The following is a 17,615-nucleotide window of genomic DNA, read 5'->3' on the forward strand; positions in this document are numbered from 1 at the left end:
TTTCATTAATCAAATATAGTAAAAGCTGTTACTTTTACTAAAACAGTATCTGCCCTTGTTTTTAGGTAAATGATCTACATGTTGCTAGAGCTGCTGGTCTCCAAGTACAACAATATTATTTAATATTTAATGAGTAAAAGACAGAGTGAGAGAGATCCACCCCAGGTGTTGAAAATTTGCTAATTAGAGTGTGTAACTTTGTTCCCCACAACTCAGTTCTGAAATGGGGAATGTGGCCTGCAGTAGCAAATAATGCTGTGTTGGATTCTGGATCATTCCTCAGAATTTGTTTGACCTGTCTCAATCTTTTCCTATTAAAAAAAAAAAAAGCCAAGTGTCTCTCATGGCTCACACCTGTTGGATTCCTCTCTTCTGGATCACCTGCACCAAGAGGCAGAGACACATCCTGTATGTGTGTGTGTCCACAGGAGCTTTATCGCTTCAGGAACCTGCAACTTCGGATAACTTCCATGCTCTTTTTCTGCAGAGTCTAGACTAGAAGTTGGCCTGTCTCTTCTGCGCAACTCAAGTCTTCACTACATGTTCACCTAACAGAATTGAAAACTTTCTGAGGAAGCCAGTCTCTCCTGGCGTCCGTCCTACCTCTGACTGACCTTGCTCTACCTCTGACTGACCTTGCTCTACCTCACCTACCCTTCCTCACCCATCTCCTATTCCCTGGGGTGGGCTTGGCTTCCACCACTTCTCTTCTAAGTGAAATTAATTGCTCTTATGAATTTCATGGGAAAGGGAGTTGGGAGTCAGTGATGGCCTGTCGTAGGACAGCAGATCAGACCCTTCTCTTGCACAGCAGCTGAACACAGGCCCAGAATCAGCAAGAACCTCAAAGGGAGGACCCATGTGTCCAAGGCAAGAGCAGTTTAGGTTTGTGGAGGACCCAGATTTGGCCCTGGGTGAGCAGCTCTTCCTGCAGGAAGGAGGCTACAGGCAGGGTGAAAGTGTACGACAAGGAGAAGCCACAGAACTGGGGTATATGAAAAGGTAGCAGCTTGGGAGCAGGGGCTTTGGAGCTGTATGTTGTCTCTATCCAAAAGTCTCAAATAGAATGGCAGTGCAGAAAACCACGAGCCCAGCTGCGTTTCCACATGCACACCTGGTTGGCTTAGTAGGCAGGGCTTTTGCAATACCTGAATCCCACCCATAAGGTATACAGGAAGGACAGTTTCAGGACCATAACGATGGCCTCACTGTGGCTCCTCTTGGAAGACCTCCAAACAAAGTGCAGCTGCGGGTAGACAGAGGGACACACCTAGGATGGTGACAGCACTGTCTGCCTACCTTTACCAGATTACCTGGCGGTTACTTCAGCCCCCCTTCTGTCAAGTACTAGAGACAACATGAAGAGACGCAGAGACGTTGGCTGCTTTTGAATGAAATAACATCCATTCAGAAACCTGAGCGGGGCTGGGGTGTAGCTCAGTGGCAGCGCTGTTGGCCAGCATGGACCAGGCCCTGGATATATGCAGCACTTCAGAAGCACACACCTGAGCCAAAGCACTACCTATATGTGTAGTGAAGCTAGACTACCTTATCTCATCAGACAGTATTTTGAGAATTATCAGGAAAGAGAGTGAAAGATAAAACTTTATTTTAGAATATTTGAAAGAGGACACTTGCACTTTGAAATTAAGAAAGATTTATTATAGGGCTGGGGATATAGCTTAGCTGGTAGAGTGCTTGCCTCACATACACAAAGCCCTGGGTTCGATCCCCAGCACCACATGCCAAAAAAAAAAAAAAGAAAGAAAGAAAGAAAAAAGATTCATTGTAAATTTAATTTTGAGAAGATTAATTTACTTTTGAGATTCCATGTGCCACTAAGGGTCAAGGTCAAAGTCAGCGATTCACATCACCTTGTACACATTAGTTATGTGTGTTTATTCTGCTCTTACATATTGGAGTTTGGATCTGTAGAGTGATAGGTTATTTTCACCACAGATGACAGCCTGCTACCAGCACCCAGGAAGCAGATTTTGAGCATTGTGACTGAGTACTTCCAAAGGGGTCTTCCTGCTTCTTGCCCCAGGTCCAGGTGCACCACTCATCTGCTCACAGAGCCTCTGGGGTTCAAGTTCATCCCCACATAGAGCCCTGGCTGCGGAGACCTCAGGGTGGGGAAATGCTGTCAAGAGCAGACGGCTTCTCTGGAGCTCTGGATCTTGTCTTAAAGTTCATGTAGACATTGCATTCTACTCTTGATATGTGTGGCGTTATTTTGATGTTAATGTTTTAAATTATGGTACCTCTCAGTTTAACTTGTTTCCCTCAGAGCTACCACTTCATTCAGCAAAAATTTGAGGTCCCACTATGGGGATAAAATGGTGAACAGACAAAGCCATCGCTCCATAGAAACCTGTCATTAAGTAAGTGTGCAGCATGATTAGTCTGGGGCATGTGACACTCACCCAGTATCATCATCAGTCAAGGCAACTGTCTTTCAGGAGCATTGATTTTTTTTTTCCAGAATAGAATTTGTCCTGTAACTCCAGAGCCCCCCGCCCCGATTTGAGTAGTGGGCACCCCTAGATGACCTCTCCCACCTAGTAAGGATGTCAGCACCTCCATGGCCGCTGGTGTTGGCCTCCCTCACCTGCAGCTCCAGTTCTCCCTGGACCTTCGTGCCTCTGAACTGAAAGCAGAATGGCTCTCCTCCTACCCAGTCTCCCTGGTGCCTCCCACCTGGCGGTACTATAGCACTTATCATGGCTCACACATTTTCAGTTGTTTTTCTTTTAGAGCAAGGATTTTGCCTTAACTTTCCTCCATCAGCAGTGCAAGCACAGTGCCTGGAACATAGTGTTGGATCAACTTCTAAATCAGTTCCTAAAGACATGCACTGTGTCCTCAAGATCACCACCTGCTCCACGATGGTTCTCACACCTGTCCATTCACACAGATGCTTTAGGTCCCATAGATAAGCCAAACCACAGTTTTATCTTGTACACTGGGATCCTAAATACTGATGTTTTCTTGAAGAGAGTGAGAGATAATCTTTATGTAAATGGAATCAGAGATCGTTCAAATCCTCATTTTGGTAGGGAAAAATTTTGAACAAAAGAAGGCTGTCTAGAGCCTGGATTCCTCCACACAAAGCTTTGTGTAGAGGAGCATTCGGGTGTGTGGGGACTCCCATGTGGGTGTGCCCCAGTCCCAGGTGGACCTTCAGTTAGTTTAGAGTTTGTGAGTGTTGACTCCTCTCAAGCCCTGTTGAAAGCCACCGATTTGCATATGCCCGCTGGCCTGCCGCACCCTGGACCAAGCAGCAGAGGTTGCCTCTGGGAGAAGAGAGGAGGCCACAGATGGTGTGGAAAGAGGAGTCTCCCACGTCATGGTGTGTTCCTGATGCTTTTGTTTGATCTACATTTATTTATTTATTTTGCTATGTGCATGCTTTCTTTAGTCTTTTTTATTTGAAATACAAGTCACATGCAAGAGCATATGAAGCAAACGTAAAGTATAGTGAGTGGTTATAAAACAAATACCCATATGACCACCACCCAGGCCGTGTACCCCAAAAGTCCTGTAGGTCCTTCATAATAAAGTTTTAGGTGTGCTAAATAAGGCGAGAGTGAATAGAACCAGTTGATTGGTGTGTTGCCTCTACTGTGCAACAGCATTTTGTAAAATTCATCCATATCATGTCACCCTTGTAGTTTTGGAATGTTGATAGGCCACAGTGTCTGATCCACCACTAATGGATAGTCTGGGCTGTGAGGACAGTGGTGCTGTGGACACGTGTTGTGGTGCACATGTGCACCTTGTCATGAGGTCTTGTGCCCCGTGTGCAGATGTCTGCTGTACCGCTGGGTAACTCCCAGCTCTGCAGCCCACTAGCATGGTGTGCACTCAGCTCCTCGCACACTGTTGAGTGTGTGCTACTCTCTTGAGTGACTGGTGTGTCTCATTGTGGTTTTAATTTGCATTTCTCTAGTCATTGAGAGGGGCGATCCTGTCCCATGTGATTAACCATGTAGATATATTTGTAAGAGCCTGGTTAAGACTGTATCTACTTCCCTGTTGATGTTCTGTGGGTTTTTGTTTGTTTATTTTTAGCTGATTGACTGGAAGAGTTCTATGTTCTGGATCTGAGTCTAGTGGTTACGTGTATTCAAGTAAGTCTATTCTGTGACTTGCCTTTCCATTCTTGATGGTGTCTTGAAAGTGTTTGGTTTTAGAATAGTTCACATGATTGGCTTTTGCTTGTTTGTTTTTATACCTTTATTTATTTGTTTACTTTTATGTGGTGTTGTGGGTGCTTCACACATGCTAGGCAAGTATTCTACCGCAGAACTACAACCCCAGCCCAGTCCAACTGATTGGTTTTGAATGATTACTGGGTTTTGTGTCTAAAGAAGTCCTTTCTGATTCTTTTTTTTTGCGTGGGGGGGGGGGGAACTGTGGATTGAACTCAGGGGCACTCGACCACTGAGCCACATCCCAAGCCCTATTTTGTATTTTATTTAGAGACAGGGTCTCGTTGAGTTGCTTAGCGCCTCAGCCTCCCAAGCTGCAGGGATTACAGTTATGCGCCACCACACCCGGCCCTTTCTGATTGTTCACCTGCCCAGATACCTTTCTGTATTATTTTTTAAAGCAATATAGTTTTGCCTTTCAGATCTAAGTCTGTAACCCTCCAATTTGTTTTATTTTTGTATATAATGATCCATTTTTTCCTTCTTCCTCCTTCTTCCCCGTACCCCATTTTCTGGTCCCTGTGTACTACTTGTCCTAGTGCCATATGTTGAAAGAGTGACCTCTAAACTGTGCCACTCTGACATCCTGTGATGTCAGCTGTGATATTAGTGGCCACCTAGGACTCCTTGACACAAGCCTACAGTGGCTCTTCACTGCTTAGCAATGGTCTCCAGACCCCCTCACATCTGCCCAATCGTAATCTACTGTGTGCTGATTTGTATATGAAATGTTATTACATTAATTTCTTGCTTTTTATAGAAGAAAATATTAGTAGGCACACTGCTGTTTTCTTTCCCTGTCCTGCTAGTCCAGGGCTCACCCTGCCTCAGTGAAGCCAGCTCAGGTCCTTGTGTCTCATTCTGGTGCTGTGCGATGTAAGAACACTGCCCTTCTGCACACTGGCACCAGAGACACTTGCAAATCTAGAAATGGACGTGCCCATCCTACTTCAAGGGTAGCTTCTGTTGAGCATAACTGTGTATCACTCATGAATGACAGGCTTCCCTTCCATAGATAGGCTTTTACATATTGTTCTTATTCCACCATCTTTCTTTTTTTATGTGTTTTTATTTGTTTTTCATAGATATACATGACAGTAGAATATATTTGGACATGTTATACATACATAGAATGTAACTCATGCTAATAGGATCTCATTTTTGTGGTTGTACATGATGTGGAGTTACACTGGCGTGTATTTATATATGAACGTAGGAAAGTTATGACCAGTTCATTCTACTGTCTTTCCTATTTCCATCCCTTCTCCCTTCCTTTCATTCCCCCTCACCACCATCTTTGTTGACCTCTATTGTTTCAGAGGCCCTAGTATGTATGTTTTTCTCCTGGGTATTCATTGAAGATCTATCCTGAAAAACTGGGTGGTATCTCAAGTTCATAGGAATAAATTAATTAAAACTGGGGGATGCTAAAATAATCTGGGCAGATGTTAGGTGTTTCTAATAATGTTTGCACTGTTAAGAAATCAGCCGAGTGCAGAAGCACATGCCTATAATCCCAGCAGCTCTGGAGGCTGAGGCAGGAGGATCACAAGTCTGAGGCCAGACTGGGCAATTTGGTGAGACCCTTTCTCAAAATCAAAAGAGTTGGGAATGTAGCTCAGTGAGAAAGAGAACCCCTGGCTTCAATCCCCAGCATTGGGGAAAAATCAGAATCCATTAAGATGTAAAGCCCATTCCTCCACCACCTCCATCCATTTTTATTTCCCTGTGTTACTGTCCTATTAACACAGCAGAAAATAGCCTCTTTTTTTTTTTAAAGATGTTGATCAAATACAATTTTTATTTACTAAAATGTATTGGGTTTAAGATTTTAAAAATGAATGGTGAGGGGCTGGGGATGTGGCTCAAGCGGTAGCACGCTCGCCTGGCATGCGTGCGGCCCGGGTTCGATCCTCAGCACCACATACAAACAAAGATGTTGTGTCCGCTAAAAAATAAATAAATAAATATTTAAAAAAAAAAAAAAAAAAAAAATGAATGGTGAAACACAATACATGGATTGGACTTGAATTAAATACACTGCTACAGTTAACAAATAAAATTGAATTGTGTGCATTATCCTTGAAAAGGGTTGACTTCTGTTTTTCATAAGTCATCATCTTCTGATAATTTGTCACAAAGACTTTCTCAGTTTTAGCATCAGCACTCAGTTTAGGTAGGAACTTCTCAAAATCCGCCTCTTAAAGGTTTCTTGGTAGCCTCACCGCCCTTTTTTTTCCTGAATTTGTCAAGCTTCTTGTCTGTTCTTTGATTTTAGGAGTTTTATTTGTGTTTTGCTTTCCTCTCCTAAAATTCTTTTAGTTCTTTGAAAATTGTCTTTTTACCTCCTTTACAATATCAGTATTTTGGAACAGGTGGTGGTTCTTGTGATAGTTCAGTGAGTTTAATCTTGATCTGTTCAGGGACTTTGGAAGTGCCAACTAGCTCATGCATCATAAGACAATATAAAATCAGCGAACTCTTACCTCCAAAATTGAAGAATATGGCGAAACCCTGGCCCATAATGGGATTTTGTTATTGATCTCGAGTCTTCCTTGACTACGGACTTTGCATATGCTCTTGGATTCTTCAAAGTTTTCAGAGGTCTCGGTAGACAGCAGACTCTGTGACTCTGGGTCCAAGGTGAGCAGAACTTCATGGTGTGTGGAAGAGGAAAGCGGCTCAGAACATGGCAGTCTGGAAACAAAGAGGGCTAACTTGCATTTTTTTGAAATGTGAAAATATTTGATATGACCTAAGGGTGCATTTTTTTTCATTTCCATGCTCAATTAGATTGTTAAAGATTTTTTAACATTAATATTTTTTAAATGGCCAAATGGAAGTTGAACTGTTCATGAGATTGTAATGACAAATCTATTTGTAGACCATAAACAAAAATATTACAGTAACATCTCAACTGCCTGGGATCCTGGGAGAATTAAGATAATTTCTAGAGAGTTGAGACTTACTTGCTTTTTAAAATCATTTTAATAGAAATATTATAGAAAAAAATGGCTTATTCTTCTTTCTTAATCACAATAGCTTTCTGAATATCATTTATCGCTTTTATCATTTAAAAGCAGTTGATGGTTTCCAGGCATTCTGAGGTCTCTGAAACTTACTGATCTCACCCTGAGTGATCACAGCATCCTTTGGGTTTCCATTCCCAAATACAAGGCGTATCTTATGTGTACCCTTGCCCTGTCACTGAGCAGCACTGGACAAGCTCTTCATCACTCAGCATGTCCCTGTCTCAGATGGGTCTGAGGGTACCATCTCGATACCATCCTTGTCAAGGACTCAGCAAGGAAAACTCCTCAAAGGCAGATCCTGAATGAGGGTGCTGGTGGTCCTTGGGGTGACCGTGGTCTTCTAGGTTCTCTGCACAGTACTGAGAAGATGAGAATGCCAGAGACAGGTTCCAGGTAGACAGGCTGTACCAACAAGTGGGAGCTCACTGAGGGATCCTGGCAAGCTGGAATTGGGCACAGGTGTGGAATAGAGAGGACCACAGCCAGCAGGGAGGCAGTTCAGAAACTCTGTTCTCGCAAAGGCCCTGTGCATTAAAGATGGTCAAACAGTCACTGGAATACGTGGAGTATTTAGGGTCCAGTGTTGGATCTTGGGATTTCTAAAAAGCCAGCGCACTGCCACCCCATGCCTGCTTGTGTGCTGCTCATCTCTGCATGCAGTATAGCAAATAAGGAGGCTGTGGCAGGAGGATTGGGCTTGCGGGCCGTCCAGGTCACAGTGTCTGTGTGCCTGTCAGCCAGGCTCATGCTGGGCATAAGGGATTCCGAGGACTAAAAGCAGTAGGGTCCATGGCGCTCATGGAGCTTGCAGTCAAGGAAGCCACAAGCAAGGTTGCTGTTTAAAGCTGCAGGAGGCAGATCCTCAATGAGGGTATCTCCTTTGTAACTAGGAAGTAAGGAAAGGCCTGTAGAATATACCTAAGCAGAAACTGGCGATCAGTAGGACAGGAAACGGCAAGAGAAGCGGGAGGAACCGTGGCCTGAGAACAAGCACATTTGCTGAGGAAAACTTGAGGGCGGGGGGCGGGGGGGGGGGGCATTCAACCTGATGTGGTAGGGCGGTAGATCTCAGGATCCCAAAGCTTCTGTTCATGTGATATTAGATATCAATATTGACCTTACTTTTCAACAAACCACAGAAAATTTTAATATATATTTAATAATATGAATTCATTTAAAAGAATAAGCTTACCACGTGTTAACAAGTTAATATTTTTATGAAGATGGACATATTTTCCAAAACAAAACAGCTTGAGTGAGAAGAGTGACATTGGTTTTCTATTTTTCAAGTGTCTGTTTTGTCTGGCTTGCTGGGAATGACTGGATTTTGCTGCCTGCCCCTGCATCCATTCTTGACTATATGTCACTTTGGTGGAGTGTAGGAAGACGTGGTTGGGAAGAGCAGAAGTGTTTTAATGGTCTTTTAAGAAAATATGGCATTTTCTTTGATATTATACTAAAACTTAATAAATGGGCAGTTTCTTAAAGGAAATCTGCAGTGTGGGACCTGAAATCGTGTCTGTACATTTATTGCACTAAAATCTAGTGACTTGCCTTGCACTTCAAATGCTTCTTTTGCCCTTGGATGCTGTTATAACACCATTCTTTATTGTCTTACTGTAAAGGTTAAGTGACAAAAAGTGTGTATTTATATATAAAAGTTTTAGCACAAGCTCTGGCTCAGGTAAGCACTCACTAAATAATTGTTATTGTTCTCATTGCTACTCCTATATTGCTGTCACTAACACCCCCGTCACCACGTGTGACGGGCCGACTCTAGCATAAGGAATGAAATGTGCTCAGGAGCACTAAGGTGCTTGCTGTTATTGGTTGTCTTACTAGTAGTTTGACAGTCTTCAGATTGATGCAAGTGTTTGTCAGTTAGCCAGAATGGACAGCCACCTTTGACCTGCCTGTGGAATTTCAGAACCAGCAGACACACATGAGCAAGCACCCCTGCCTCTGGTCCTCTGCTCACCTGCACCTGCTTTCTGCAGTGGTCACATGGATTAAAGATCCACACCCCTGACAGAGAGAGAGAGAGAGAATTTTTTTAATATTTATTTTTTAGTTTTCGGCGGACACAACATCTTTGTTTGTATGTGGTGCTGAGGATCGAACCCGGGCCGCACGCATGCCAGGCGAGCACGCTACCGCTTGAGCCCCATCCCCAGCCCAGACAGGCTCACCCTTTACCTCTTGTTCTTCCCTCCTAGTCCAGTGCAGTGCCAGGCGTGTGATCACTGGCACTTAGAAAGTATTTGTTGAATAAATGCATTCAGAGGGAATTTATTTTGAACCTTACTTTCAACACAGTTTCAAAAAGTGAAAAACAGCTAGGCACAGTGGCACATATCTGAAATTCCAGCAACTGGGAGACTGAGACAGGAGGATTCAAGTTCAAGGCCAGCCTCAGCCATTTAGCAAGGCTCTAAGCAACTTAGTGAGATCCTGTCTCAAAAGGATGTGGCTTAATGGTTAAAAACTCCTGGTTTCAATCCTTAGTATCAAAAAAATTTTTTTTCTTAATTTTTAAAAATGTGAAAAAAATAGCTGGACATGGTGATGAATGCCTATAATTCCAGCAAGTCTGGAAGCTGAGGCAGGAGGGTCTAAAGTTTGAGGCCAGCCTCCACAACTTAGGGAGACCCTGTCTCAAAATTTAAGATTGTAAAAGGTGCGAGGATGCAGGTTAGTGGTAGATCACTCATGGATTTAATCCCTAGTACCGAAGAGAAAGAAAAATCCTACTTTATCATACAAAACCTGTGATCTGAGCAGTGACTAGCTGGTTGTTTAAGGAATGTTTAACCTCTATTCACCCCACCCTCTCTCCTTCTTCTTGAACCTCTATTAATACAAAATAAGAAGAAACAAGCACTTAGGCATGTCGTAGTACCTTTGGGTTAGGCACTCGAGATCAGTGTGCTTTGCCTTCTTCCTTTCAGATGTTCCTCCTGCGGATCAAGAGAAGCTTTTTACCCAGAAGTTACGTCAGTGTTGTGTCCTCTTCGACTTTGTTTCCGACCCACTGAGTGACCTCAAGTGGAAGGAAGTAAAACGAGCTGCTCTAAGTGAAATGGTAGAATACATCACCCACAATCGGAATGTGATCACAGAGCCCATTTACCCTGAAGTAGTCCATATGGTAAGTAACTGCAGCCTGACCAGTGCGTCCCAGCCCTGAGCTGCAGAAGGACCCTGATGTTCTCAGGACAGGCTGGGACATCTGAGCCCAACACACCACTACCCAGAAAAAGCCCCCTCCTTTTCCAAGATTTGTGCTTGTCCCAGGAAGGATGAAAGTGTTCTTTGTGCTGCACGCCGGATTGTTGTGATGATAGCAGTGAGAGGGCCAGCTGCCTTCTAGCAGGTGTTTTGCATTATTAACTTGTTCAGTCTTCACAATTACCCTGTTGGGTAGAAATACTAGAACTTTTATTCATATTTATTATTTTATCCTCTTTAAATTTTTTGTTTTTAAAAAACATATGTGCTGGGAGCTGTGGTGGACGCCTGTAATCCCAGTGACTCAGGAAGCTGAGACATAAGGATAACAAATTCAAAACTAGCCTCTGCAACTTAGCAAGGCCCTGAGCAACTCAGCAAGACCCTGTCTCTTAAAGTATTGAAAAGGGCTAGGGATGTGATTCAGTAGTAAAGTGCCTAGATTCAATCCCTGGTACCAAATAAATAAATATATATATAACGCTAATATACTAGAGCCCTTATGTTGTTTAGAAGTAAGCACACTGTCCCTCCATGTTCTAATGCTGCGACAGAGTTAAAGTGTTGATGGGAACCAAACAGATGTCAGCATGCTGTGTCCAAGCCTGTTGGCTGGGAAGGCCTTCGTCTGTTGGTCCTGAGATCAGGATAGTATCCCAAGTGACTGAGAGAGTCTTGTCCTGCAGCCAGGTCTCTTCTGCAGACCTCCTCCCTGCCTATCTGCAGGTCAGTGGCGGCTCTTACTCCACTCATTGTTACCTCAGCCCTGAGCATTTCACAGGATGGTCACAGAACTGTTGTTTGAGGCTGAACTCCAGTTTTATGTTGCATTTTTTTTCATTGTTATTATTTTATCTGCCTTTGAAATTAGTCCCCCCAGTTATTGGTAAGTTAACATTGCTTAACAGGGAATTTTAAATCCTAGTTTTCATTGAACTCTCTCTCTTAAGTTACTGATTTTTCCCACCAAAGCTATGTATTTCAGAGTGGACTAGACTTGTTGACCTAAAATACTTTTATTTCTTGCTTTAGTACTTTTGCTTTGGAAAAAGAAGATGAAAGGAATGTTCCTTTTTGTAATTGAGTCTTTTGTCAAAAGATGTGATCAGCTTGATTATTTTCAGTTACTTTTTCTGACCAGCACAGCTGTGCATGGCCAGCCTCAAGGCTACAGGGCTGTGTGGCCCCTCTGCCTGACTCCTGCTTGGAGACGAGTGACAGGTGTGTGCTGAGCAGAAAGTAAATGCTAAAATGTCCCTTGTGTGGACCAAGGAAATGGTGTGTCTTTTTCAACTCTCACTTTCTTTGGAAGGCTACCCCAGCCCCAGAATTGTACAGAAAAAACTCTAATATTTTCTCCTACAACTTAACATAATTTTGTTCTTCACTTCACCTTCCTTTTTTTGTTTTTTGAGGTTCTAAGGACAAAAACTCAGGCCTCACATGAACTAAGCAGGCCTCTCCCCTGAGCCATCCCCAACCCCATGTCACGTTTTTAATACTTATGGGACTTCTTTTATAGTACAGGCTTCATTTTCTCATAGAATTATTGAAAAGTCATTTGTCCCTGCCTCATACATTGAATATGCTATTTCCCCATTTGAAGTGCTTATTGTTAGTTGTCAAGTTATTTCCTTTTTAAATTAATTTCTTGGTACATATTAAGTTTATAGATACATAAACCACCTGTATGAAAGACTGATCCATTTTTAAGGATTTCTGTAACCAGGAGTCCCTGATGTGCCAGGAAGGAAGAGTCTGCAAAGACTGAAGGGACTCTGGTCTTCCTGGTTGGGTTCAGTACCTGTACTTGAACCAAGCATGCTCCTGACTGCCATTCCTGTGCTCCCCACTGTGATTGTTCCCAGCTAGAGTTCCTCCTGTGTCCTCATTTGCCCTGCCCTGAGCATCAGCTAGCTCTTGGGTGCTGCAGCTGGCTCTCGGAAGCGCCTCTGCAGACCTGTCCTGAGCTCCCCTGGAGGAGTGGATTTCATTGCTCTTTGGGTGATGAAATAGAGTTGGGCACAGGTTTCTGCTCTCCCGAAGCTTTCGTTTTTCAGTGGAGTCAAGCATAAAATAAGCCAGCAGTGCTATACTGTATTAGATGATGGTACTTTGCAAGGAGAGTCACCCAGGCCAGGCGGGTGGACTGCAGTGTGGAGGTGTGCCTTCTGCCCGCCGCCCACATGGGCAGGAAGAAGGTCCAGAGAGAAAATACCTACAGGCCTGTTGCACTGTCCCCTGAAGAACTGTGCCATGCGGTTATCTTCTGGAATCACTGAGGGGCAGGGGACACTTCATTCTCCTTTCTGCTCTGATTCAGGGAGATAAGTTCAGAAGAGAACACAGCCTCTTCCCTGGCCCTAGTCCTCAGTTTGGGGATGGAATGGGAGCAGGGACGCGCTGGGCTGTCTGACCTGATGCTGCTCTTTCACATTGCAGACAGCGCTGATGAGATGTGGAATGGAAGAGAACATGGTGGGGGTGGGACTGTACTGTGTGACCCTCCATCACCAGAGGCCACAGAAGTCCGGCCCCCTCCCTCCCCAGGGCCTCCACCCGCATGCAGAGTCCTCCTGGCCCAGGGGAAGCTGGACTCTGGCAGGGTCCTTTCTGCTGAGGAGCCCTGCAGCCCGAGGCTCTGCCTGCTGTGCTAGTCACCTAGGCAGCAGTCAGCCGGCTGGTCTGTGTCTCTGTGATGCTTGTGTATATTTTGGTCATAGTGTTTTTAGAGACGTTAATTTCCACTGACTTTGAAGAATTGGAAGCTCTGTAGATGTTGAACTCCTATCACTGCCACTTTTAAATATATTGTCTGCTAGACTAGACTGCTATGTTGCTTTTTTAACACATTTATTGACATATTACTCACATACCTTAATTCACCTTAAAATATGTACTTCAGTGGCTTTTGGTTTGAATATAAGGCTGTACAGCCATCATCACATCTAATGTTAGGACATTTCTACCACCTACAGGAATTCTTGTCCTTACTGCTGTCACTCCTTTTCCCCCAGCCCCTGCCCTGAGCACCATGGTCTGCTTTCTGTCTCTATGGGTTGCCTACTCAGGACATTTCACGTGCCTGAAATTACCCAGTACAGGGTCTTTTATGACAGGTTCCTTTCACTTAGCTGGAGTTTGGCTCATCCATGTGCTACCATTGTGGCAGGAGCTTATTTCTCTCTCTCTCTCTTTTTTTTTTTAACGAAATAATTTTATTACCCTATAATATTCCCTTATTCAACACCATTACATCTTACTTATCACTCATCTGTTGGGTCACCTCGGGGTTGACTGCTGTGCACGATGATACTCTGGACGTTTCTGTGCAGGCTTTTGTGTGACAAACAAAAACCATCCATCTGTTTTTGTTTTTGTTTTAATTAAATTTTCTAGTTAGTTTGCTTCTTAAGCTGGACGTTTTTCTGATAGTCAAAATGTTGGTCAAAAAAACAAGTAACAGTATATTTAAGAAATTCAAAGCAATAAAAGTAAAACTGCTTTGATAATAATGTTTAAGGAGTTAAATTCTAGGGTTGGACCCTTTCAAAATCTGAAAAATGGATCTATGTGCCAGTTTTTACCTATGATTTCAGAGCATTTTGGTTCCTTACAGCCTGCAGTAGATCCCAGATTCAGAGCTCTGGAACCTCTCTGTTCGAATCAGTGGATCAGAGGTTCCTGGCCTGTGGACCCTTGCAGAGGGTCTGTGGAGTCGAAATTATTTCCATAATAACGCTAAGACTTGTTTCACTTTATTGACATTTGCATCGATGGTCCAGAAGTGAGAGTAGGTACAGCTTCTGGCACCTTAGCAAGAAGCCAGGCAGTGGCACTAAGGTGACCTAGCATATTAACAGCCACTTACTCAGTTTCACTTGATGGCCTGGCTAAAGCAGGCCGATATTAAATATATTACATCCTAGCATTTTAGTCCCCGTCTGCTGAGCTGTGGGGTTTGCGTAAGTACTGGGGCTACAAGGCTTAGTGGAGTTGGGAGGGTAGGGAGGCACCTGTGCCGTGGTGTCCTGAGTGGAACTGCCACATGTGCAGGGAACACCATTTTTGCCTGGAAAATGACTAATAGACAAATGAGTTATTCAGACTTAAATATTTAACAGGCATTTTCTCAAAACATAAACTAAATGAGAATGTCACTTGAAGGAAAATAACTGTGTTGTCAATGATAAAATTTGAGCTTTTAAGGGAACTTCGGGCTCCCTGGTGATGCAAATGAATGGGATTTTTTTAATAGATACCACGAAATGAGTCACCACTTAGAAAGTCTTTGTAACTCAGTGAACCAGTATTTTCCAGATGACCAATAAATGACATTATACAATCATTCATGGGCAAGAGAGCCATGGAGAGGGCAACGTCCATCACTGGGCTTGCATGTAGGAGAGAAGAGGCCCCCTCTTGAGATTCGCCATCCATGTAGCAGCACCCCTGTAACAAACCGCCACACTCCCCTTATGTAGTGTCAAAAAACCACAGTCATCTGGAAGTGCTACCACCTGCTCCTCCCTTCCCAGGTTTCCTGCCTATATTTCAGTCAGAACAGCCCTCTGAGCACAGGAGCTCGAGTAATGGTCCTGATCTCACGTTGACGAGATTGGCAGGAATGGAGAACACGCCACTCTCCTCACTACGGTCATTTGTGTTTTGGGAAAAATAGTTATTTCTCATAAATGTATGTTCTGTATATTAAGACATAATAAAGCCGGCGCAGTGGCGCGCATCTGTTATCCCAGTGGCTCAGGAGGCTGAGGCAGGAGAATTGCAAGTTCAAAGCCAGCCTCAGCAAAAATGAGGTGCTGAGCAACTCAGTGAGACCCTGTCTCTAAATAAAATACAAAATAGGGCTGGGGATGAGGATCTGTGATCAAGTGCCCCTAAGTTGAAGCCTAGTACCCCCAAAAAGAAAAAAGGAAAAAAAAAAAGATATAATAGTTATTATTGTTAAATTTCTCTGGTTTAATTTCTAATATAGTAAATATCAATAGATATCTCATAAACAAAAATTCTTTGTGGTCCCCAATAATTTTTAGGAGTTTAAAAGGGTCCTGAGACCAAAAAATTTAAGAGCAGCTCTTCTGAAACAGTACTTTTCAAAGGCTGCAGCCTCAGCACCACCTGAAAGCTTGTCTGAAGTCTATGGATTCCTAGGCCCTACCCTAGCCCTGCAGAATCAGACCTTCTGGGTGGGCTGCAGCTCTCGGTGTCTTCACTCATCTTCCAGGTTGATCTTAGCCATGTCAGAAATTTAATAAAAACACCCATCTTTGGATTGTAAAGTTTCTAAGTAATATACACTTGCATTTTTTCCACTGAATTCAGCATTTTTATTTGGTAGAGTTTCTGAATTGACTTGCACACTGAGACTAGTCTTAGTAGGCACAGGTGAGTATAACTGAAGTTCAGAAAGGGAAATGGTGATCAATGTTTGTATGAGTTGGACGATTAGAGGCACTTCACATCAGATGGGCCTCCCTGGAATTACCCATTCAGTTGACTGTGCAGGATTGCTAGATGGAACACTGCCGCTCACTACATCACTCGGAAACGTGTGTACCGCACAATGCTGGATTCCAACACAGGTATTCAGTAACAGTCTTGGCTTTTGCAGAGCCTGCCCTTTCTTGTTTAAGGGATAAAACCAGAAAGCAGATAGGCACAGGGGCTGAGTGCTGTGAAGGAGCCTGGAGTGTAGAAGAGGGGAGGGTGCCTCTCAGGGCAGCCCGTCCAAGCCCAAGACCATTGGAAGAGAGAGATTTGGGGATGGAGCACTTAGTGAGGCCGAAGTCTGCTGTGCCTGGAGCCTTGGGCTGCCCCAAATGATCTGGCAGCACAGTGAAGTACACACTGGTGTATGAAGAGATGCAAAGGAACTGGGTTGGGGCTGAGAGAACATTTCAGTGGACGGGGTGGATTGAACCAAGTGGCTATGACGGTGGAGAGAACCAGGCAAACAGATGTTAAGGTAGAAATGAGATTAGTGGCAGATTTGGTTTGAGTTATTTAGGGAGAAGGAACAATGACCCAAGTGTGTGGGACCTGGTGTGAGAGAGGGCAGGTTTGAATCATGGCACACCCCATTCACCACTGTGCATGCTCAAAGGGGAATCTCAGACACAGGGATAGCTCCCACTTGGTCCACAGTATACCCCAGGCCTCCTGCTCTGTGTGCTGTGTTCTCTTTGGTGTGGTTTCCAGGAAGGAATGGTATGCCTATGTACCTCCTGCCCATCTTTAAACCATTACTGTAGCTGGGGAGGTGGGTTCTGATTGTTACCCACCAAATCACATGGTAGACCTGGGGAGAAAGACGTCCCCAGAGCAAGTGTGTCCATCTCTGTAGCCACTGATGATGTTGCATTGGGCAAGCAGGCTTGAATGGGTGGAGTAAAAAGAGGTTTTGGCAACCATCTGCCTCATAGGAGGAAAGGGGACAGTGTGGAAAACTGGATGGCCCCAAGATAAAGTTGCCACTCAAGCGTCCTTTCCTTTCAGTGGCCTCAGAAATGGCCCAGAAAGCAGCTGACTTCCAAGACTTTTCAGAACTTTCACCAGTGGGTGGCAAAATGCATCCTCCTCCTCAGAGTGGTGTAGGTCTTATTCCTTGATATTACTTTTTTTGTTGTTGTTGTTAGGCTGTGCAACTGCCTCATAGAGAGATAGTTAAGTTAGTTTAAATAGTGATTGAAGGATTAAAAACACATGATCTGAAGTGTGATTTCATGTTTGTAGCATAGAAATGAATTCATAAAAGTAAAATTAAATTTGGGGAGAGAACGCAAGTCTTGAAATGCTACACACAGCACAGCAGCATCATGCACGCCAGAGACTGATTTATTGATGGCACTTTATAAGTGGGTTATAAAAATGAATTTAGAGGAACACAAACTGTAGCTGCTTTTCGATAGTATGATCATGTAAGTTTTCCAACCATACTGTATATTTTAAAAATTTTAACAATGATCATATACCACAGTACATGATCAAAAATCAACAAAGGGGCCTGGCATGGTGGTGCACTCCTGTAATTGCAGCTACTCAGGAGGCTGGGGCAGGAGGATCCCAAGTTCAAGATGAATCAGAGCAACATAGTAGAAAGAACTAGGCAAACAGAGGGACC

The 17,615-nt window shown here is 43.8% G+C and overlaps 1 protein-coding gene across 10 annotated transcripts in view; it reads left to right on the plus strand.

Annotated features, from left to right (window-relative positions):
• Positions 1 to 17,615, plus strand: part of Ppp2r5c (protein phosphatase 2 regulatory subunit B'gamma) — a 139,645-nt gene that overhangs the window by 68,297 nt on the left and 53,733 nt on the right. For all 10 annotated transcript variants that reach the window (XR_007346023.1, XM_015495778.2, XM_015495771.2 and 7 more), the window contains one exon: positions 10,195 to 10,394. Coding sequence is in view for 9 of the 10 variants with exons in the window: in XM_048799349.1 (XP_048655306.1) it covers positions 10,195 to 10,394 (200 nt within the window). In the remaining variant the exon portion in view is untranslated. The remainder of the gene's footprint in view (positions 1 to 10,194; positions 10,395 to 17,615) is intronic.

The sequence above is a fragment of the Marmota marmota genome, unplaced genomic scaffold, assembly GCF_001458135.2.
Source record: "Marmota marmota marmota unplaced genomic scaffold, marMar, whole genome shotgun sequence".
Lineage (NCBI taxonomy): Eukaryota > Metazoa > Chordata > Mammalia > Rodentia > Sciuridae > Marmota > Marmota marmota.